The following is a 24997-nucleotide window of genomic DNA, read 5'->3' as shown; positions in this document are numbered from 1 at the left end:
CTGCAAAGGCAAAGGAGACCACATTTTTATGGGAGGGCCAATTCCCTTTCCCAGATTTCACTAACAATAGTTTCAAGTCTTTACCTGAACCCTGCAATAGTAAATAGTGGCAGGCAAAAGCCCTTTCATTTCACAGCTGAGCCCAGGCCCGCAATAGGACATCTGCATGCATCCTTCCACACCACCCCATTCCAGGCGATACTCCGTGACATCAGCTCCATTACTCACTGGAACCTTTAAAATGGATATAAATAGTTAGAAATTAAATTCACTGACCAAAAAAAAAAACCCCAAATCAACCGAACTCATCACATGTGTATGGTCTTTTCCATAGATTTTATCCTTCCATTTCTTTGCTGATTTTTAATTTAAATACCCCAACAGAAAATTTCTTAGCTTATAAAGAAAACAGAAGAAAAATGCTGCTGCTGTTTTGGATTAAATACTCAGAGACAGCAATCATACCAAGCTGTAGAAAATAGTTCCTCAAAAGCATGTTTTTTATTTTACCCTTCTCTTGAAAGTCAAGTATTTGCTACTTTCAGCACTAAGCTATGTGCAGGTGACTGAATACAAACATTTCAAAGGATGACATTCGATGTTCCTGAGCTGTGACTGATACGGACTCCACTTCTCTCACTCACAAGATGTGTTTGGTAAGAAAACTAATGCAGCTGTGGATGGCTGTGCAGCTGTCAGTGATGATGGGGTCATTTCATAATGTTACCACTGTTGCTGCTGTAGATCGAACAGAGTTCACCTTAACAGCAGCAGGAAAATACAAGTAAAAAAATGCAGGGATGACAACAAAAGGAGGGGCAGCACTTGATACACTGAAGGTACAGCTACCAGAGGAACTTCCACAGGCAGGATGTGATACAAACTTCTGGAAGTTCAACTAAGACAAAGGCAAACACAAAGTCCTGAACCTGGGACAGAACAGTACTGGCTGAGGAGCAACTCCACCAAAAGAACCCATGTGTTCTGGTGAGAAAGTTGCATGTGAGTCAGCAATATGTGTGTGATGAAGGCAAACTATGTACTGGCTGTATCAGCAAATGAACAGCAAGAAGGCTAAAAGGAGTAATGACTCCCCTCTACTCAGCACTTGTGAGACTGCATCTTTAGTGCTGTGCTCCATCTTGGGCTCCCCAATATAAGACAGACATTGACATAATGGTGTAAGCCAAATAAAAGGCCACTAAAGGGAACTGCAATGAAGAACAAAGGTAAAGATTATTTGGTATCAACATGACCAGTGAATGGGAGATCTTATTGCTGCCTTGAATTACTTACTGGTAGGGTACAAAGAAGATGATGACAAATTCTTGGAAGTGGCACAATGGCAAGACAAGAAGCAAGAGTCATGACTTGTACTAAAGGATATTTTGAGTAGACATAAAGGAAAAAAAAATTCTGCAGCTTGAGACTTTGGCCGGAGGCAGCTTTACATGGCCAGAGGCAGCTTCATGAGGCTGCAGAATCTTAATCTTTAGAGATAAGTTAAACTTGATGGGACAAGGCCCTGAGAAACCTGACTTGAATTTGAAGTTAGCTCTGCTTTGACCAGAAGGCTGAAATAAATGACATCTAGAACTCCACTCGCACCTTACATACTCTGTGATTGTATAAAACAGACATCTAACATTGGTCAAATTAATCCTACCTGAACATTGTGAGAGATTCAAAAGGTTTTGCCTTATAGACATTAAAGGAGAGCTCCTCTGTCACACCCATCAGGTGTGTTTCCATTAGGAAACATCAATTCTACCTTCCAGGTAATATAGTTGAATCTTTTGGGTTTTTCTCTGTACAGTTCTGTAACTCAGATACTCCACTCCATCTCAAGCCCCTGAAAAGCTGTGTTTAAACAGTACTGCCAGACAGATTCTTCCTTTCTACAAGTTTATTTTTTATCTACTGCATCTTTTTAATCAAATCTCTAAATAATACGGGTTTATAAGAGACTTTTGCTGCATTATTTCTGATGTAGTAATATAAAACTAAATCATCTTATAAAACCAGCAAACGCAGAATAATCAATTGTAATATGTGTATATATTAGCTCTGAGGAAAGATAAGTACATTAAAGAGCCTGCACCACTCAGAAATGCAGTGCTGCAGTTATGGTAAAATTCTTAAAAGCACAAAGATCTCAAGTACCTGCAGGCTTGAGATCTGTAGGTACATATATGACAGGTATATATCTGCAGGTATATATATAACAACTTACAGCTGTCATGTATAATGGTATGATGAATGACTAAGGTTTTACCTACCAAGTATCAGATAATCAGTTAAGTATGTTTAAAAATGTGACTAGAATACAGACTTAAGCTTTTAATGTTGAAAATGTAGAAGACAATCATGTTAAGATAGGTCCAACATGGCATTCTTACCTCCCATGACACCTGAGCACATGCAGCAGATCTGCATGCCACTTGAGGGGGCCTGCACTGATCTGGTGGTCCAGGTGCTGTAGTTATTTCACATTTTTCTGAGTAAAGTCCGAACTGTTAAAAAAGGAATTGATAGAAATAAATTGTAAAAATAAAATTACTACTTTTTAAGTTAAGAGTTTACCATAGTTGGGACACAGAATCACAGAATATAATACTGGAACTTTGCATTACTTGCTTATAAAATAAATATTTGTGGAATATGGATTCAGGATTTGAGTATTTGACTGTTCTCCAAAACAGCTCAAGAATCTTCTCTACAGCAAATGCAATCAGAATAAATTTGACATTTCAAACTCTCAAACAAAACAGGAAAGTGACATCCAAATCCTTATTTTGAAATTTTGTGATGGCTGCACTGTAAATCACACCATTTGTAATTGCCTATTTATATCTATCTCAAAGAAATAAAGAATTAAAAAAATGCTTGAGCTATAAACCACTCTTAGTAGAGGGTGGGTAAGAAGTGAGGTCAATGCTTTAAAGCCTTAAGTTACAGCCTTAAGAGGTTTTGAGAGTCCTTATGAAGAGAACGTTATGGAACAAATGCAAGCAGCCCTGCCTGCCTCTCTGTCTTCAAATAACGACTTTGGAAACATAATTAAATAGAGCTTGCTCTACAGCAACCGTTGATTTAAACACATTTAATACTCCAAAGAGAGAAAATAGTCTTGTAACTGATAGAACATGTACTCAGAAGTTAAACTAAATATACAAAAAAGAGCTACGAAATGCTAATAACTATGCTCTAGAACACCAACAGTGGTAAAAATAAAGATCAATTTACAAAGCTGTATACAGAAAATAATTTACCACCTTACTTCACATGAGAACATTAAAGTTGCAACAATGCTTTGATAAAGTACTTATCATTTTCTAACCATTTCCCAATGCTGTCATTCAGATACAAGACATAATGAGATATTTTCCCTTCATCTAAACCCCTCTTTATTATAAACTGATGTTTAACAGTTTGTTCCCACATAATGATAAGCCATGTGAATCAGATGACTCTACATCAGGAAATCCTAATTTAAAATTGTTGTTAAATGTTTCTTTTAAAAGAGAAGATCCTTATTAGTGATTGCAGTCTCTGGAACTAATTTCATTTCAGACTGTCTCCTTACCCCAGCCTTGTTAGCTGCTCGCAGTCTGAAGCTGTATGTCCTCCCTGGAAGAAGGCTGCCTACTGTGCATTCAACATCAGAGCCTTGGTAAACCTCTCTGTGTTCATCCGTTTCTGTATGACACATTTCCAGACCATAGTAGGTAATGGGTGAACCACCATCTACCTGAGGTGGTCCTGAAAGTCAGAAAGAATGAAAAGCTCATTTAATTTTAACACATAACACATTTGTATCCGTTACACTCACTAATAGTTGTAATAGAATTACCCCAGCGCAGCTGAATTTCTCTTGCTCTTGGTCTACCCTGTAGCCTTGGAGGCTGGCATGGGCCAGGAACCACTGCTGGTGTCTGCACCAGTAAAGAATCAGATGCCTACAAAGGAAAGACAGATTAATGAAGGGGCTAGAACAAGCAATATCTATTATGGCACAAGTAAAGGCAAATAATTGAGTCAGAATCAGGATCTCCCATTTTATAAGCTACATCTTCATATACATGAAGATGCTTAAGTGATCTGGTATGTATTTCTCATAATAACTATATAAAACATGCTACAGTAATCACACAATATGCAAAATTAACTTTTGCTTTTGTGTTTTGGTACACATGCAAGGGGTAGAAATTAAAACTGGTTAATTATCAGTACAAACCTACTATAGATGCTTGACATAAGAAAATGTAAACTCATTCTCTTTTCCAAAAGAGTGCAGATTAATGATTTCTAAAACTTTAAGGGTTGTATACTTTCTGTATAAGAACCTCTCAGAGAGCAAAAGTGGGCAGAAATGTCAATCAGAAGATTGAAAAACATTGAAATTTCAGCTTCTTCATTGCTTAGTAATACCTGATGTGTAACAAACCACCTCTGATTTGAAGTGCATGCAAAAATACATAGCATAACAAGCAGCAGATGGCACTGACTATTCTGGATGCAGACAGAAGTGAGTCAGTGTGTGGTAATTAGCTTCCGTGTGATACAGAACAAATGTGAGTTGGTAAGCCTTTTAGTTTACAAAAGAGAAGCATTTTAGAGTCTCATTTCACAACTGCTTTCTACATATGTTCCAGAAGAGTGGGTTGGAAGCTTTGCTGCTTTTCAGTTCTTTTGAAATGTACTGTTGCACTGAACTACTGATGCTACTTAAAAGTAGAATGTTTCTCATTATGTGTATGTCCGTGAGAAGCTACAGAAAGTTTAATTACATATTTCTTTACTATTCTTCTGTGGATTTCTGACGCCTTCATAAAGTATCTGGGCTTTCTGAAAGTTATTTGCTCTTCGGTACTCAAATAATGTTTATTCTAAACTAATGGAATAGGGCTGGGCTGAGGGGAAGGAGGCTGGCAGCCCAGAAGTCTCCAAAGACATATATGCATTTGTGGTTAGGAGACTGGAAGTATACTGCCTTCCCCGTTTCCTTGTACAACAGCAAGCTTGGCTCTGATGACAGGGAAAGCACTGCAGCTGAGCCAGCACTGAAAGGGTTCAGATTTATTCTTAAGACAAGGTAGCTGTGGGCAAGGCTCTCTTTGCAGGAGACTTCTATGTTGGGGAAGAACACATAGAAAAGGGAGGCTGGGGAAGAAATGGCAAACACCAAGAATGCAAGGCTGTAAGTTTTTCAGGAGATCAGCTTGACAATGAAGCCCTGCTGCAAGTGTGTAGAAAGCCAGGGCTGGCTTTGTTACATTTGCTGTTGGGAAGAAGGGAGAAGAATACTGCATGATATTGTGGCACTGGAGGCTGAACTACACCACAGAAGGGACGCTGCAAGTGTGTATGTAATGTGTATATATGAGGCAGCATAGCAGGGCACACAAGACTGGCTGGGAATACTGAAAACTAGGGCTACGTAAACATTTTGACTGTGGCTGAGACAGCATGAGAAGAGACTATGGAGCACAACCCTGTAAAGCCAGAGCAAAATCTGTCCTCCCCTGGCTGCTGGACTGACTCGCCTGCTCAGGCAGGGTACTCATCACATAGAAAACATTAAATTAGCACTGCTGTCTTGGGTTAGGCCTTAAGAAATGACATTATATCACTGCATCACACAGGAAAAAACAGTACCTATTTCTGTAAATAAGAAAAATCACTTTAAACAAAATACAATATTGGAAAATAATATTCACATGTATTTCTTTAAAAAGTGGGCAGAAACTTGAAATACTTTACATCAATACTTGAAGTTTTTTAAGGTACTACTTATGGCCATTTTGTTAGGCTCTTTTGTACAACATTTGCTGATTAACTACTGCACCAGATTTTCTTTAAGAGTGAAAAAATTTATTTAATAAAAATATTACCGTGCTTTGTCCTCCTTCCCCAATGCAATATACACGTAACCGATAGGAACAGCCAGGATTTAGTCGGTCACACACATGTTCCCTAGCAGCTCCACTGTATATTGTCTCCCATTTGTTTCCTGAAAGGTTAGGAATAAGTGTGCAATGAACCAAGGTGTAATTTGCCACACTTCAGCACCAGCCACAGCAGGGATCCTAACTTTGCTCAGTGTGTGTATGATGTTTATAAAAAAAGAAATTAAGGCTTGCTTTGAGTTTTCTGGATAAAGATACAATCATTCACAAAGCTAGTTTCCCAGGTAAATCTGTGTGGATCTGCTGAAGTATCTTCCTTATTCACATTAACTAGGAGAGAATTTGCTTTTAATGAAGGAGTTACTACTGGACTAGGAAGCACACTCAAACATAATAACCACATAAACAGAAAAGCTACAAATGCAAAGTTTTCCATGGAAAATAAACTTTTAATGACAGCATTAATTTTGCAGACTGTAACTGCAGTTTACAAGTGATAAAGCTTGTTCCTAAAGCACTGGAGAAGTATGAACCTTCATTCTCAATGTGACTGTGTTTCTGAATTTATAAGGTTACTTAAGAGGTCTAGATTTTAAAATGATTTAGCTGGATAGCTTTATGCCTAGTTTAAAATATTGTTAATTTACTTTCTGTATGAAATAACAGAAAGGCAAATAGCAGAAACAGTTATTTCAACAGTATTACTGTTCTCCTTTAATAGTGATAAATGGAGCACTAGTTTTCCTTTCATCTATCACACACATCCAACTGTTTTCTCACCTTAAAATGTCTGAAATGTGTGATTTCATTTCCAAAACAAAATACATCTCATTAGTAAGTAAACCACAGAGCACCTCTTTTGACAGTTTTGAGGCATCTTCTAAGGCATAAAAAAAAGAACCTCCTGCAGACAAGCACCAGCATCCCTGTTTTTTTTTAAGGGCAGTCCCTTGCAATATGCTTCCCTATCATAATACTTATTTTATTCTTCCCACAGGCACACATATACAGGAACCCCCCCCACACACACACAGCTGAATGCTAACATATGCTCCTAATACTTACCATTTAAGCCTTCAGACATTTCTACAACATATGTGTTTATTGCTGCTCCTCCACTGTCTTTTGGCGGATCTATAAAAACCCAGCAATATTACAACTAAGTGAGGTAAATTCAATGGTTTTGTAGCTTTTAAAGAAAATTTCCAAAAGGCAAAATCAACAGCTGACTAGAGATGGGTGCTTATTTAGACAAATAGCATCCTAGTTCAGGATAGCTGCTAATGACTCAAATTCTCCTCTGTATGAAGCTGCCAGCTCACAACACTATCATATACTCTACAGATGAAGAGTATCAAGTGAATCAGGCACCCTGGAGATGCCACAGAAAATGTTTCAGTTAGTCTGACGTGTTCTGGAAGGCTGTCTGATTATGGATTCAGAGACATAGTTCCTAATGATCCTGTAATTTGGACTGCAGATAGGAAAAGATTATCATATTGATTTGCATATAATAATATTTAAAAATCATTTAATGACAGGATTTTAAAAAAATCTAAATAGTCTGGGAGGGAACAGAAGTCAGGAGTTTCTGAAACTTCATCTCTGAATTTTTAATACATCACTACAAATTGAGTGCACTACCCTCCCTGGTATGATATTCATGTACAAGATATGAATCTACAGACCTCTATCTTTGACATATAATCCTGCAACTCTCTCAGAGCTGACTTAAGAGACCAGCAGAATTAGAATAATGTGGAAAAAGAATACTTTGGACAAACATAAAGACAGCACGATACTTCAACACAGAAAGGTACTGCTACCTTAACATTACATTCTGTATGTGCTGGATGAAATAGTGTTGCCTCTTAGACAAGGGTTACTACTGTATCACACCTACTAAACAAAATGACACTCCTTACATGGCACATAGCACTTTCTTGGTTGGAAGGTAACAAATTACTCCAAATGAAAAATAGAATTACCACATGAAAATGAAAAGAGTCTAACTGTTCAAAATAATGACTGTTAAAAGATTTTATATATAAATAGATATTTTAACTAGTTTTCAATTATCAATTAAGTGCTTCTAATAACTTTATACATTATCTATCATCCATAAAAGATCAAGTATTGGGCCCTGATGTAGCAAAGCACTCTGGAGAGATGCAAGACTGGACTTGATGAGTTCTAATTATACTCTACAAGTAACTTCTTACCAATGCAAAAGAATGAAATATGCTATTATTGCATATCCATGCAATATATATGCAATAATATGCTTATATATGCTAGTTTAGTTACCTCTGACAGTAAGTAACACCTTTAACTGATTTTCTGCTGAAGTACTGCATCACCCAGTACTGTTTCACCTTCTGTTTCATAGCATAAGGCTAAAAAAACCTGAAAAGTTTCTTAAGAACCTTAGTGAATAGAAACATTTATGTATCAAACCCAAACACGGAAGAGAAAAGTGGAACTTGGATCTTTGTTTTTGGCACAATGTCATGGCACCTACTTTTTGTGCCAGAGAAACAGAACTTTTGTAGTACACCAATTACTGTTTTTTTTAGTTACTGTAGACCCCTGCAATAAAAGTCCCTGTTCTAATTTGTATATTATTCTTCCCACATAATCACCCTATTATGCTGCTACACTAATTATTTTGAAATCAGTATTTTTCTCTTAGTTTCATGAAAATGGATCATAATGGCTCAGTGAACTGGAGTGTTACACAAGTAAAACTTGGACTTCTATATACAAATATATAAATAAAACACTATATATATATATGTATATGTATATTACAGACAACATACTCTAAACAAGAGCTGGAGAGCAATCTTACCCCAGATTATTTTAAAACTCTGTGCATGAATTTTTCCTTTCACTGAGGGTTTTGAAGGTACCCCAGGCTTGTCTGCACATGTAATGTACTCTACTGTCTCACTTGGACTGCTTTTCCCTTCTGAGTTATAGGCAATGACCTGCAAATACATTAAAAAGTATTATAAACAGAACAGATGCACTGGCTAGTGGTATGCTGTTCACTGTTAATGGTAAGGTCAAACTAATGTATATAGTTATATTAGTTATAATTATATATTATAATTGTAACATACATATTATTATATTAGTTATATGTTATAGTTATATATATTATCTATTATATAGATATTAGACATATAGCTACATAATAAATTATCACAAGAACTAAAGCTATTATACACCTTCATTTTACATTTTCATCAATCCTATTGTTAAACAGGCCCTATACTGAGATTAAAAACTCTTGCAAACCGCAAGCTAAAAAAACCCTTATAAAAGCCCCCCAAACCCTAGTAATTGTGAAGCATAATAATACTACTAGTAGTAACAGCAGCAATAATAGAATAACCTTGGTATCTGCCAAATTCCAAATGTTGGTGCATAAAGTTCAGCTTCTACTTAGGACACTTATGAGTTGCCTGACTGTAAAAGGGATCAGGACATCCAAATTTCAGTGACATTAATGGATTGTATGAGTGCTCAATATAGCACAAGCCACGTTATTTCAAGTCAAAGATCTAACCACTTGCTCTTTCAAAACCATGTAAGATACTCAGAAATTGGCTAGGTCTAAGAACAATTCTTCCTTACTGGAGTCGCACCATTTACTGATAATGAACGACACACCATTTTTAAACTTCAACTGATGGAACTTTGAGGTATTAAAAGTTGAATTGCACTTTCTTCCTATTGAGGTAAAAATATTTTAATGTATGTAAGTAAAAAGTAAAAAATTATGTTTTACCAACTGCCAAAGAAACCTGAATAGCTAGGATGAATTAAGCAGAGCTCTCATGCTACTATAGTACTTTCTTTTAAGAATATATATTTAGAGATAAAAAAGTGATTATATGGGTATGTTGTATTAACAGCACAGGTGTTAATACACCTTCAGTCTCAGGGAAAATTATGGCAAAAGTTGTCATGGGAGTTATTTACAAGCACATGAAGGACAAGAAAGTAATTAGATTTATCAACGGTAAATTGTGTTTGACCAACCTGAGTGCCTTCTAAGATGAAACAACTTGCTCAGTAGATGAGGGGAGAGCTGTGGACATCATCTACCCTGATTTTAGTTTGACGTGGTCTCCCACAACATCCATGTAGACAGGCTGATAAGATATAGACATAACAGATGGACCACAAGATGGGTGTGGAAAACCTGATAGAATGACAGGCTGAAAGGGTGGTGGTTAATGGTTTGAAGGCAAATTAGCAGGTTGCTCATGACTGGATTTCCTCAGCAGTCAATTCAATGTCAGACACTTGGAAGTGATCTAGATGGCAGGATCACTTGGATGTGAATGTTATGCGAATGCAGCCTGCCCAGGTTTGCACATGGACTAAACGAGGAGCAGAGGGAAGAGCTACCATACAGACTTTGACAATCTGGAAGACTGCCTTAACAAGAACTGTATGAGCTTTGGCAAAGATAAAGTCTTGCACCTGGGATGGAATAATCCAAGTAGCAACACAGTCTGGGATCTGACTAGCTAGTCAGCTTTTCTTTTTTTTAGCTCTCCTGAAAAGGACCTTGGGATTCTGGTGGAGAGCAAGCCAAATGAATCAGCAAAGCATCCTGTCAGTAGCAAAGGCAAATTGTTTTGTGGGCTGCATCAGGAAGACTTTTGCCAGCAGAACGAGGGATGTGATTATGCCACTTTAACTCAGCTCTTTTTAAACCATGCCTGGAATAGCGTGTGCGATTTTGGTCCTCCCAGTTCAAGAGATACACTGGGAAACTGAAGAGAGTTCAGAAGAGGACCAGTATGATGATTTAAGGGTTGAAGAACCTGATACAGGAAAAAAGCCTGAAGGCTTATTCTGCCTGAGAAAAAAAGAAGTTTCATTAAGGGGATATAATCACAGCCTTCTAATACCTAAAAGATACCTATAGATGAAGATACTGTCTTCACAAGGATCTGTGGTGACAGGACAAGAGACTGTAGACACAAAATGTGTTAGGGAAAATTCTAGCCAGATATAAGGAAATAGATTCATCACCATGAGAACAAGCTGCCCAGAGAAGAGGTTGAATCTCCCTTGCTGGAAATACTGAAGTCTTAGCTCAACAGGGCTAGAACAGGGTTGAATTGCTTAACCTGAGGCCCTGCTTTCCACGCAAGTTTAACACAGATAATCCCCATGAATCCTTTCCAACTTAAGACTTTTCTGTGATTCTTAGGCGAACAAATCACTATTCTTTACTTTCTATCTGAGTCTGCAGTTAGTTTACTATGTATTCCCATTTGTTCAAAGCTGAACAATGTAAAAAAAAAAAAAGGTTTTGTTTGGCTTTTATATTTGTTTTAAAAATAAGCAGAATTGAAATAACAGCAGTAATGTTAGCACAGATTGAGAAAAGGAAATGTGAGCTAACAAGTCTCTCAGACATTAAGCTTCCTTATAGTTAACAAGATTAACAATCATCTGATTGTCTTTGTACCATTACAAATGAACAGGCACCGTTAGTATTTACATATTGCAATAAAGTTTCCAATGGTTCTCAAGATTCTTTTAAAAGCCTTAAGGAATATTACTACTTATTAAGTCTTTCCCTGTATAATAAGAATTAAAGACTTGATTAACGCAACATTTATTTCTTCTTTATACCCCATAAACGAGTGAACAGAGAATTCCGTTTACTGTTTTGTTAAGAAAAACAGGGTATAATCATTAAGTTTTTTTTATTTTAATGACAAAATTAGGATGCGTAAGTTAACTATATATTTACTAGTAATGGGTATGATTAACATATAGGAATACTTTCAAAGGAAGACTATGGTCAAGTCCTGCAAAAACTATCTTCAAGGTTATCAGCTGTTCTTTAGATAATGTGTGGCCATAACAGTCTTAGCTTGGTGCAGTCCTTGGAACACGCTGCCTGTTTTACATTATTTAAATATTTAGTTATGTAACCACCCCCCCCCCAAGTACTGCAAGATTAATCCCCATAATAACCCTTTCTAGTTAAGAAAGTCATCATTGTCAACAGTGCAAAATATCTGCTCTCATTTGAAAAAGGCTACCTATGTTTTACTGTTAACGCAGAACAAATAAACCAATCCTTAAACTGTGACCTTTCACACTGCAAAGATGCTGTTCTTCAGCAATTCACAGTTTTTCCTTAGGAAATAGTATTTTAGGTGCAAGCAAGACAACTATCAACACTTTTCCCCTTGTAGACAAAGATGAGATTATTCTGAGTCTACTTCGTACTGTGAGACATTCCTTAAGCTTTGTTCCAAAACTAAGCAACTGTTCCAAGAGTGACTTACAACACAGAACAGCCCAGATTGGAAGGGGAACAGGCTGCCCAGGGAGGTTGTAGAGTCTCCTTCTCTGGAAACATTCAAAAGCCGCCTGGACATGTTCCTGTGTAACCTTATCTAGGTGTTCCTGCTCCGGCAGGGGGATTGGACTAGATGATCTTTTGAGGTCCCTTCCAATCTCTAGCATACTGTGATACTGTGATACTGTGTGACCTGAAAGATCATTTGGCCCAACCTTTCAGGGAAAAGCAATTCTAGGTGAGATTATCTAGCATGTTGTCCAGTTGTGTCTTGAAAGCATCCAGTGATGGGTCCACCATATCCCTGTGGAAGTTGTTCCACTAACTGATTTTTTAACTGTGAAAATTTGATTTCTTACGCCAAGATGAAACCTCACCCAGTGCAACTTGCACCTATTACCCCTTGTTCTCTCCATGTGCCTCCCTGTGAAGAAGAGAGTCTTCCTCCTCTTTGCAACCATCCTTTAAGTACTGGAAAACTGTAGTGAGGCTCCCCTGAGCCTTTTCTCCTCCAGGGAGAAAAGATCTAATTCCTTTTGTCTTTCCAGTCCTGCCAGAAAGGGCAGGTTCTCCAGCCCTTTCACCATCTTTGTGGCTTTCCTTTGGACCCCCTCCAGTCTGTCTGTATCCTTGAATTGTGGGGACCAGAACTGAACACAGTACTCTGGGTGTGGCCTGATGAGAACTGAATAAAGTGGGGTGATCATGTCACTTATCTCTGCTAGTAATGTCCCTACATATATAGCCCAGGATTCAATTTGCCTTGCTGCTGCAGTGCTGCACTGCTCACAGTCAGTTTGTCTGCCAGGACTGCCAGGTCCCTTTCAGCAAGACTGTTCCGAGCCTATACTCGATTCTGGTTATTCAGATCCAGGTGCAGGACTTTGCACCTGTTTGTTAACATTCATACTGTCGTTGCTAGCCTGCTCTTCTAGCCTGGACAAGTTAGAAGAATGGGCTAGCAGGAACTTCTCTGTAAGATGGACCTCCCTTCTGATGTGTTCGTCTCACTACTCAGTTTGGTGTAATCAGGAAACTTGGTGAGGATGTTTTTAATTCCATCAGCTAGATCATTTGTGAAGATGAACAGCATGGGGCCCCATATCGATCCTTAGGGGATCCTACTTCTATCAGGCTGAGTAAAAAACACTGATTACCACCCTCTTAAGTGTGGCCTGTTGGCCAGTTTTCCACTGATCTCACAAAACCATTCATCCAATCTGTATCTTGCCAGTTTGTCCAGGAGAAGGCTGTGGGAAACCATATCCAAAGCTTTGGTGAAGTCCAGATAAACAACATCTACTGTTCTCCCCAGGCCAAACGAAAGTGTTACTTTGAGGTGTAAGGTTATACACTAGTCAAGCATGCTCTGCCTTTGATGTACTCTTTTCTCAATCACCTGCTTTATTTGATCTGTAATAGTTTCCGGGAGGATGTTCCCATTACTTTCTCAGGGACTGAAGTAAGACTAATGTGCCTGTTGCTTCCTGGGTGCTCTTTTGGGCCCTTCTTGTAGATGGATATGACGTTTACCCTCGTCCAGTCATCAGGGGCATCCCCCAATCTCTGTGGCTTTTCAACTATTATAGACAGTGGTGTTGCAATAATGTCAGCCACTTAACATCCTGGAGTAGATTCTGTCCTGGCCCATAGACTGATGTGGGTTGAGCCCTTGCAAGAAGCCACAGCCCAGACCTTCCTCCACTAGTGGTGGGTCAACACATGGTTTGTCGTGGCTACCTGATCCTGTGATCTGCTGTCCAGCTATGCTGTTAAAGAAAGATGCAAAAGAAATATCAAGAACCTCTGCTGGCATTATTAATAACTTGCTTCCCTGCCTTGCTTACTAATGGGCCTATGTATATATTCCCTGTACTTCCGCTTACTGCTCATGTATCTGAAGAACCCATTCTTGTTCTTGACATCTTAGGCCAATTCAGTTCTACCTGATCCTCAGCCTTCCTGACTGCATCTCTGAATGTCCTAGCAAGGTCCTTACAGTCCTTGATGGCTATATGGCTACCTCTACATAGCTGGTATGCTTCCTTTTTTTGCTTTTAACCACACATCCAGAATTTCATTGTTAAGACACTGTTAAGCCAGAATTTACCCTGAGCTAACAAGTTCAGCCATCAAAGTTTATTAGAATGGGCTCAGCACCATGGTCATATAAATGATTTACTAACTTGGGCTCAGTCCTATGCTAGCACCAACAAATGTTTTTTGACTGAAGTTGCTCCTTACCCCAACACTTCCAGATGTGTTTAGAGTCTATCAAAGAACCCCATGGCTACACAAAGTAATATTATCCACACAGAAGCCAGATTAAAAAATCCAGCTGTAAGGAACATTGTCTTGTGGCATGGAGTTTCAATATAACTGTGTTATGCCCTTGCAGAGGCTCTTATTCCTTCTGCAGAGACGATTAATGAAGCTAGTGTTCAGACAATAGTTTTAAGAGACTGAAACTGTAGGAAACTGGGATCAAATTTGGTTTTCCTTAGAAAACGTCCTCCCCACTTCTGAGTGACCCTCAAGCTCCTCTAGTGAAAAAAAAAACAAACCAAACATCCATAAAACAAATATATAAAAACTTCTTACCCTAAATTTATATTTTGTACTACGCCTCAAATTCTTCACCGTGTAGGTAAGATCGTCACCATCATATTTTGGCTTGAAACCATATCCCTGCAGAATTAAATAGGATTACTTGAAACATTGTATTTGCAGACTAGACCATGCAACATACTTCATACAAATAAATTACTGTTTCAGACTGTAATTGTTATGCTCCTCTGACAAAATAATAAAGGCAACTTCACCGCGTAAACACCAGGGTTTTCTTGGAGAGGGGGAATTAATTAACCATTCTCCAACAGGAAAGGAGAAAAGAACAGTAAAGAAAAGCATATACAGTGTCAACAGAAATTATACCTAACACTTTCAAAGGGTAGAACAAGAAGCATTTTAAAAGGAAGGTGGTTAGGCAGAAATTACATCTAGAAGGACCACTCTTCATGATGCAATTACTTTGATCCAGCTCTTAAAAGGCTCAACTTTCACATGCAAATTCACAAAGTTAAAAGTAATTTAAAAGCCGTTACAGGACTTCAGCTTAGTAACACTAATAATTACTGTGACAATAAAAAGAAGGAAGCTATGTGGCTTGGTCACAGCAATTACAAGTCATTAGCTTAATTTCAGAAAATACACATCCTTTTAGAATATTCTAGCAAAAGTAATCATTGTTACACTTTATACAATAAAGTGTCAAACATACACATTATAGTCTGTTTCCTTATTGAGAATAAGTAGTCTAAACTTACTGAGTTCTCATCCTCCATCTCTAATATATATGAGATTCCTTCATCTGACGGTGTTCCTGAGGGTTTTGTCCACTGCAGGGACAGCCAAGTAACTCCAGCATTAATCAGCAAAGGACTTGCTGGTGTGCTCGGGGCAGTGCCTGAGGTATGATACAGGACTTCTTCACTGAAACCGCTGTTTAAAACAGACAGAATATAAACTAACTAGACACAGTAATTAATACCTAGAAACACATAATTCTTACTAAACACAACAATGACAGTTTCTTGCACATGTGCATAACTGGGAATTGCAAGCTAGTACATGCAGATGACTTAACTTGCCCATGAGTCTGTCAGTAAGAAAACATTTGAACAAGGTTAACATGTTCATAACTGAAAGACACCTTTGCAGGATATAATTACAATGTTTTACTAACCAAAATGCTTTGCTATTTCCTGTTAAGTCATCATTCTAAAACAGTTGAGCTCTATACGCAATCATGTACTAATATCAGTGTTCTTCCTATTCAAAACGAAACCATGAAGACATAAAAGCATGTACAGGAAGACATAAAAAAGAAAAGATTTGCTTCCAGACAGCAATTATGTGCTTCAAATATACCGTGAAGTACTAGTTTCTCTAGTGGTTCAGAAAATAATAGAATAATAGCCTCATTCAATGTTAGGTTACTTTAAGAGTTGCTAATACGAAAGTCTTATTTGCAGAACAAATAGAGTGCACACTAGTGGATCTCCTAACAAAACTGTTAACCTTATCTTGACGATGCTTAGATACACCTTGAAGTGAAAATAAGTTACATAAAAAGACCTATTGTAAAACAGATGCTAAAGTCAGTAAACAGGCACTATGCATGCACAGATGGTCTGACACATATTCAGCTTGACTAAGAAAATCCCACATGTTCTCATTTGCTGCTTCTACATCAGATCTGAAGAAACATCCACAGGCTTAAGAGCTAGTTCAGGGGTTTTTTAAGCATGTGAAACTAACGTCACAAATGTGATTTTAATTTAGAAGTGAGGTATTACCTAAGTAAGCATCAGGAAGCCCTGAAAACAAAATTTGCTGTATGGCTTAAACAACAGTAACAGTTACCTGTCTTGTGTGTCAGAACCCGACTTTCCTGAAAGATCTCAATATAGAGATACCTCAATTTCACTTTCTCTCTTACCCAACCTACATTAAAATACCACACAAATTGTGTATTTTGGTCTGCTCTAAAGTCTTTTTGGCATTTAAAAAATAAATAAAAAATAAGAAATATTACATCATCGAGAATGTCAACAGCACCCAAAGCAGGCATACAGTCTGTGTGGATATGCAAACTGAGAAAATGATTGCGAAGCAAGAAATGAAAATGTGCAAAACAAGATAAAAAATTTGAGGTGAACAGGAATTTTTTTCTTGCAAAAAGTCACAAGCAAGCCAATTTTGAAACGAAGCTGATGCGACACCTACAATATAGGTACTAAAAATATTTTCCAGCATTATCTAGAGAAAGCATAGAGAGAGGCTAAACAAATATTAAACCTACCTTTAATCACAGAAAAACTACTGAAAGGAGTCACCTTACCAGCAGATATAACGTAAAAAAACCCCCACCTTTAAAAGATTCAATGTCTTTATTTGATTGACCCATTTCAAAACACACTGAAATCATGTAAGTATTTGAGTGATACCCACATTTAGAAGGCTCTTAAACAATTCACTTAGGAGTACAATAATGTTATATATCTTTTAAACAAATTTTATTTTTCCAGTTTTCTTTAGCTACTCTTTCAGGTGTGATTGGAATTAAATTTAAAAAGATGAGTAACGCAAAGATAAATTGTCTTTCCTTGTTGGTAAAACCATTTAAACAAAAGTCTTCATATGCCTAAGGTTCTCAACATTCTTCACAAGGAATCAGACACTCTACCCTAATAAGTACTATTTCAAGAGACTTAATTAAATAATACCATAAAGACAACAAATAGCAACTTTACAAGTTCATAAAATACTGATTTAAAAATGTATCTGGTGTGCTTATTTTAAGAAGGGTACTTAACGGGTCAGTACCTTCTACCAGCTTGTGCTGCAAGAATCTGCAGTATGTGCAGGTATTCCTGGAGGATACATTTACACTCAGACATAACAGCAGAACAGCAAGATAGCCTGAGCACTGGACCCTACTTAGCTGCCAGCCTACTCCCTGTCTTAATTTTTTTGAACAGTTCCAACTAAATCTCATCAAGACAAAGTCTAGGAGCAACTCAGAATAATTCATTCCAGAAACATGATCCAGAAGCCAGTGACATAAATGTGTCAGAGCACACCAAAAGTCATTCTAGCCCACTATAATGTCTTCTGACAGTGCCCAAAGCAGGTATATAAGAAAACACAGGAACAGGAACTATATGCAACATATTCCCTGAGTACTCTCCAAAGACTCCCAACACATGCCCCAGATCTTCTGAGCTAGCTGCAGTCTTCACACGCTTCATAGTTCACAAAAGATTTCTTCTGCACAGCATGAATTACAGCTCCAGGTCTGGCTCCCTATTCTTTAGATTCATAGAATCATAGAATAGTTAGGGTTGGAAAGGACCTTAAGATCATCAAGTTCCAACCCCCCTGCCATGGGCAGGGACACCTCGCTCTAAACCATATCACCCAAGGCCTCGTCCAACCTGGCCTTGAACACTGCCAGGGATGGAGCATTCACATTCTGTTCACATGCTGTCCTTCAACACTATCCAAGCAGGCGTTGCTGTCTGAAGCACCAACTTGTGCCAGCTGAAGGACAAGCAACACACATGCTCTATTTCATACTATAAAAACACAACTCTGGTGAGCTGCAGCACAATGCTTATAATATTTAAAACACTGATTAAAAAAAAAAAAACAACAAATGCAAACCAGCAATTTTAGGCTGACAGCTAGAGAAGCCCTGTTTTTATGTCACATAGGACCTCATGGTTCAAGTGTTACCCGGTATTCTCTGCTGAAGTCAGATGTCATTCATTCAAAAATTCAAAACAAAGTTTGGAGCTCTGCAACTTCTGAAAAGCAATTTAAAGTAAGAACTCCACCTTCTAAGAATTTGTAATAAGCTCAAGAACTTCAAAATAATTTAGTGATATGGTCATGTCATAGTCTGTCTATTTCCCAGGGTAACAGAAGACTAACAGCCACCTTAGCTAAAGGTACACGGTGAGAAGCACAATACAGATAGACCTACAGGTGGCAGCAGGGGTTCTGCCAGACTTTCTGCTCTAGCAGAGTTACTGACACCTATTTATACCATCATCACTACAACTCTTGAATTTAAGAAAGGATGATAAGCCCTGGAAAACTGCTACACCAGCTTCTGGAACTCTTAACACCATGTCAAAACTCCCTGGAAACAATAGCATGGTATGAAGTACACCAGGATCAGCACAGCAGCAGCACAAGCACTGCAGCATTTAAATTATTTAATTAAGTCACTCTGTCTGAGTTGCTTGTCCTTTAAGCATGATCCCCAGAATTTTAGTAGAAGTACTTATTACATTAGACACAAAAGCTACAATTGCACTGAATGCATCTCTACAGTAAAAATTCTATTGCAAGTACATGCAGTAGGAAATGTCCAAGGTAGCAACTTCAGTGGTCAACATAGATCTACAAAGACTGAAGCTAAAAACCAGCACAGCCTCAGCTGATTTCATGTGAGAGCAGCCAGGCTGTATGTGCCATGCTTGAGCTCCCACTCTAGAGGCACTATATACAAATGGCTGAGCAAGACCTTTTTCTTCAAATGCCATCATATGCCTTTCCTAAACAAGCACACGCATGCATATGCATTCCATATTTATGTATGTAACAGTAGTATTTACCTCATTCCCATGTCATTTTTGGCTGCTAGCCTAAAGGTGTACCCCATTGCTGGTGATAGTTTAGTAATTCTATACTGCTTCTGTTGGCCATAATAACACTGGCAAAACTCTCCATTTCCTTTTCCCTAAAAAAGGAATAAGTTAGTCACATTATTCACCCTGTTACGTATGTGTCCACCAATTAAAGTAACACATAAACATGAAGCAAACTCATTTTTTGAAATTAAACATAACTCAAGAATCTCCCACACAAGTAGTTTATAAAACTTTGTAGGTATACTGAAGGCTTTTTTCCCTTCTTTTCCATCATCTGGCTCCACAGCATCAGAAGGAAAAAACCATGAAGCTTCTGCAGCTCTGCCATCTCAGGACAGCTGTTCAGGTAGGGGCTGAAGGTGCTTGTGAGGGCATAGTAGACCCACCCCCTTTGTATGAAAAAAAAGACTGCTACAGGAAAGTGATCCTTCAATGTCAGCTCTTGAAGGAAGTACCAGATTACACGTGAAAAAGCACTATCAGGAGTGGCAGAATCATGTAATTAAGATGCTATTATTTTATATTCCCTCAGGAAAAAAACAGGCAGTAACCATACTTTGATAATTGCTTCAGGAACCACCTATTTGTCACATGCCTCTAGACAGAAGACCTAATTTTCATACAACTTTATGAGCAAAGCCACATGCAATGCTTTAAAAAAACCTACAAGATTAAAAAAAAAATAACTTGCTTACTTCATCCCATTCTAAAAGGTAACTGTGGATTTTAGAGCCATTATCACAAGATGCCTGCAAAAGAAAAGAAGAAAATTAGAGCTCTAACTGGACACAAAACCACTTAAGGAAAAATGCATGTATGGGTCAAAACATAACAAGACCAGCAGAGTACAAAAGATGTTTCCCTTTTGATTGTTTCACTTGCCAAGACAGTCCTAGTTCATCCTCCATCCAGTAAATTCTTGTAGCATGTTTATGGCTTTTTCTTGGGATTTTTAATTTAGACCTTGACAAAATATTCTGACAGTGGTGTAATATGGTGCAGTACTTTTCTGAGCTGCTAGATAGCAGGTCTGCTCAAATCTCAGTCTTTCCAGACCACTTCATCTGCTTTGCACAAACAAGCCTATGTTCAATGACAGAGAACGGAATCAGTTCCACAGGGTAGTAGGGGACCATAACTCGGTAACTTTTATCTACAAAGGCTCCTCACTTCTCTGGGAACCCTTCTCTTTTTACTGAAGTCCACATTTAACCCAGTACATCTACTTCCAATTCATGGAACTGTGACAGAAACTAGTACATTTGACAAAAGTTTTCCATTTTATTGACAAATCTGAAACAATTCCAAAGTGTTTATTTATTTTAAAAGCTGTTAAGCAAATCTTACCTTCCACTGCAGAGTAAGAGAATTTTTGGTCCGATTAGTTATCCTAGGCAGATTTGGAGTATCAGGTTCACAACTTGCTGTGGTAAAACTCTCTGCCTCTGAAGGGCTCCCCTTTACACAGTTGCATTCTACTTGTACTCTAAAAAGGAAAAGACCCAATAACGTTTTGCTACAAAATCTTTATATACAGTTTCCAATGAAAAATGAGTGTTCACAATTAAGTTACTGCCTAGGTAGCTTATTATTTAAATACCAGTGCTATAAACAAATAACTGGTGGAAGCATCTTGGTCGATAGAAGTAATGAGAAAGAAAAGAGTCCTTTTACTAAGGATATACATCATTACCAACCAGCATCGTTAAGTCTCACATTTGAAATTTGCCTGTTATGTGCTGTACTTTGGTTGGAAAACAATGCCAACATCTTGCAGGCTCATTATCTGCTGTAGACATATTAACTGATATGAATAACTCTTCTCCTGCAAGTGCTTTTATCAGATGAACACAATGAAGCTGTTGATACATTTTCAGAGTATCCCCTGCACTCTTTCAAGGCCTTCTTGAGTCTGTTCACCCTGTCCCTTCCTTTAGGAAGGCTATGCATTAATTGCCCAGGTACTGCAGAAGAGGGAATTCTTGCTTCTGTCTCAAAGAGAAATCGCTTGTTTTTCTAACAGCTTTTCTCCAAAAGAAAACACCAGATTATCTTCTGGATACCCCCTGCTGCGTAGCCATGCCTTGTCTCTTTTCCTTGAGTGAACTGGCACATTACTTTCTTCTGATTCATCTGTTCCTTTGAAAGAAAAAAAAAACAACAAAGCAAAACAAAAAAACCCTTTCCTCTCATCACTGATATAGGACCCAAGTTGCCTGCTTATGAAGACACAAAAGTCTTCATTTGTTCTTGTTGCATGAACAGCAAGCCACAGAAAATCTGGCTTTGTAGATTTCCTCAACAGGGAGAGACATTCGAGGAGTGACTAATGCTGAACATGGTTGTTTGTGCCTGAAGGTAGTTGCAAATATGTGATTTCTCCATTACCTTCATCGTTCAGCCTTTCTGGTCTTCGCTGGCTTTCATCAAGGAATTCACCTGACTGCCATAACTTTTCAAATATCACAGAGTGGCTTGGCAACTGTATCAGTCAATTCCTTCCACACTCTGGGATGCATCTTGTCAGGTCCCATAGATGTGTGTATGTTCAGGCTCCCCAGACGGGAAATCAGGTGATCGCTTACAATGGTGGGGACTTTGGTCAGCCAGTTCCTGCCTTGCAGTCCGTCCACTCAAGGGGTTTGAGAAGACAGGTTGTCAGTGAAGACTGAGGCAAAGAAGTTGTTTCATACCTCAGTCTTCCCCTTGTCCATTCTTACCAGTTTCCCATCTTGCTCATCACAGGTGATTGCTTTCTTTGACCTTTCTTTTCTGGCTGACATACCAGTAGAAGCCTTTCCTCTTATTCTTTACATCCCAAGTTCAGCTCCAGATGACCCTCCAATATTTAAAAAGGGAGGGCAAAAAGGGCACTTAACTACATTTTTCCAATCCTATGCTATTTTTTTAGTATAAAATAGCAAAGCAGCAAATTCTGCTGGAAGGGCAGAATTACACTGAGCTAGGGGCATGTTTTGTAAAGCATATGCAGCCAGATTCACTGGTCTACTGGAGCAAAGCAAAAGCAGCATAAGGTGACCTTCAGGTAGCCAGCAGTGAGCACCCTTCTGTGCAAGGTACTTTGCTCTGCTGCTTGTGGAAAATTGAGGGAAATCAAGCAGCACTGTGCCTGACTCAAAGAACAGAAAAAGTTCACTGTGCTGGCTTGAAGGAAAGAGCATGGATGTTGGGTGGGAGCACAACAATCTTCTCTTGTTTTCCAAACTGGACTGAGTGGTCAACTAAGACAAAAATACTGATTTGTGACTCAAAGAAGGGTTAGAAGTGGTAAAGACAATCTCTGAAGGCTTATACAAACAGGCAAAGACAATGAAACTTTTAAAACATTTCCACTGAATTTAATGAACAGACAAGGAGATACTCACTTTGCATGGTAATCAGTTGCTGGCCTGAGATCATTTACAGTAACTTTATTTTCTTCTCCACTGCAAAAAGATATGATTTTGTTTAAGAAACTGTTTCAGAATCCCACACATTTATAAGAAGACACTTATCATCTAACCAATTCACCTAACACCCCTTTTAAGAAATGCATTTGATAACAGTTTGTCTCTTTTGCTAATAAAATGTAAATGCATTTACCTTTGAATTTTAGGGGCTTCTTGTGTTTGATTCCTGTTCTGTTGCCCTGGTTTTGGGGTGCTTTTTTGTTGTTGTTTGGTTTGGTTGGTTTTTTAAGAATAATTATTTTCCTCTTTGCTCAGTAAGACCAGCTGCATGTGTACACATGTATGTTATTACACAAAAAACATCCAAATACTGGGGCCTACAGAAGCTCGGTTCAGCCTTGCAAAATCAAATACCTAAACTGGATGACTGCACATACCTACATGCTTGACCCTAGTAAACAGAAAAGGCCACTAAGTAAGATCTAGTAATCTGCTTTTGCTAACATCCACTTATAGTGGCAAAGCTCATTTAATTTCCTCTGGTTTCTAGGACAGGGATATCCAACTTATGATTCATGTACTGCTCCTAAGAAATCCATGGAAAGTGGCTAAGGTAAACTAGCCAGATACAAAGATTTATAACTACTAGAGAGCCCTACACCTTTAATGGTAAATTATATTTTTATATTTATTAATTTAATTTTTAATGTCATATTTCTCCATTGTGTTAGGAATGAAACAATTGAAGAGTTTTGTTCTGTGCAAATCTACTTACTTTTTTTTGTATCACTCATCCTCTTTCACCAAAAGGATTTCCAGGGAAGGAAGGGATAACCTTACTGGGAGCAGAAGTATATGCTGAAGTAAATAACTACAACTACAGTTTGTCTATCTCACTACTTGAGATCCCATAGTGTCTAGTGCAGCTGGCTGAAATTTACCTAAGTGACATTAAAACATGTTTCCAAAACCTAAGAACAAAGTCTTTACATTCTAGTTGATGGTAGAGACTTCAGTTATAAACCTGAACTAATTCTACTGAAAAAAAGTAGTTGTATTTTGAAATGAAGTTGCACAAAACTGCTCATTATTTAAATCTTCAGACAACTGGCAGATTTTTTTAATGATGTTTTAAACAACATAATTCAACGAAAGAGCAATTAAGTAAAAATAATGAACACCTACACATATACAGTTTTGTACTTTCCATCTTTTCCAGTATTTGAAAGCATCACTTCGTAAGTATAAACCTCTGGTACATCATTCTTGTCAGTGTCTTCTCTGGTATCACTGGATGGAGGTGACCACAGAAGCAGTGCTGTTCTTGCCTGAATGTCTGATACCTGTACAAATACAACTTTTGAGATCTCTGCCATTTAAATGTTATCATATTTAAAAGCTTCTTTGCCACAAACAACGACATAAAGAGAAGGATATCATATACCGTTAGTGTATTGGAATATTCATACTTCTATAATAGCTGCTAACTAGTATCTTACAGATGAAATCAAGCTAGAAATACAAGAAACACGAGAAAACTGCAATCCCAGAGCATTAGGTTGAGGGCAGACACACCTAAGTAATGAGTGCCACCTAGTGGCCAACCTACAAATGAACTGCATCATTTGTAAAGCAGAAGAGGACAAACATGTATTTGTATTCTCAGTTATTTAATTAAATGAAGGTGCTTCAGACATTATTTTTTCTTTTATGTCACCAGAACTATGATATTTTTAATACCTTCTTGTCGACTTGTTTTACTTATGAAAAATAAAGAAGTTCAGGAATTTCTCCCGAATGCCTGCATTACTCTTAACAGGTACATGAAGAAACTGCACATTTAATGGTGACAGTGACAAGCAGACTCTCACATTAGATTAGAACCTATTTGGTTACTTATCCCAGCACTTTTTTTTTTGTTTAATCAGGATATTAATAGGGATAAAACTACCTGAGGCTTTAATCTAGTACTCTGTATAATATACTCTGAGCTCAGGTGCTTGTGACGAAGGCATGCTCACAAGGTCCATCTATCTATCTATCTGCACACACACATATGCAACATCCTAAAGAATTCCTGTGGTGGTGCTTGCCTGCACATCCCACCCTTTG

General features: G+C 38.0%; 1 protein-coding gene across 9 annotated transcripts in view; it reads right to left on the bottom strand.

Annotated features, from left to right (window-relative positions):
* FNDC3A (fibronectin type III domain containing 3A) overlaps positions 1-24997 on the bottom strand; it is a 116601-nt gene that overhangs the window by 9363 nt on the left and 82241 nt on the right. For all 9 annotated transcript variants that reach the window (XM_061353101.1, XM_061353100.1, XM_061353108.1 and 6 more), the window contains 14 exons: positions 24071-24228; positions 22862-22921; positions 20823-20961; positions 20171-20224; positions 19440-19564; positions 15579-15753; positions 14854-14940; positions 8761-8899; positions 6975-7043; positions 5895-6013; positions 3854-3959; positions 3587-3762; positions 2400-2513; positions 85-234 (listed from right to left, as the gene is read on the bottom strand). In XM_061353101.1, coding sequence (XP_061209085.1) covers positions 85-234; positions 2400-2513; positions 3587-3762; positions 3854-3959; positions 5895-6013; positions 6975-7043; positions 8761-8899; positions 14854-14940; positions 15579-15753; positions 19440-19564; positions 20171-20224; positions 20823-20961; positions 22862-22921; positions 24071-24228 — 1671 coding nt within the window. The remainder of the gene's footprint in view (positions 1-84; positions 235-2399; positions 2514-3586; positions 3763-3853; positions 3960-5894; positions 6014-6974; positions 7044-8760; positions 8900-14853; positions 14941-15578; positions 15754-19439; positions 19565-20170; positions 20225-20822; positions 20962-22861; positions 22922-24070; positions 24229-24997) is intronic.

The sequence above is a fragment of the Neopsephotus bourkii genome, unplaced genomic scaffold (genome assembly GCF_033783945.1).
Source record: "Neopsephotus bourkii isolate Nb327-2 ecotype Australia unplaced genomic scaffold, CSIRO-AGI_Nbou_v1 NB_663, whole genome shotgun sequence".
In the NCBI taxonomy this organism is placed as follows: domain Eukaryota; kingdom Metazoa; phylum Chordata; class Aves; order Psittaciformes; family Psittacidae; genus Neopsephotus; species Neopsephotus bourkii.
The sequence above is the reverse complement of the archived record's forward strand: the minus strand, read 5'-3'. Positions and strand labels throughout refer to the sequence as shown.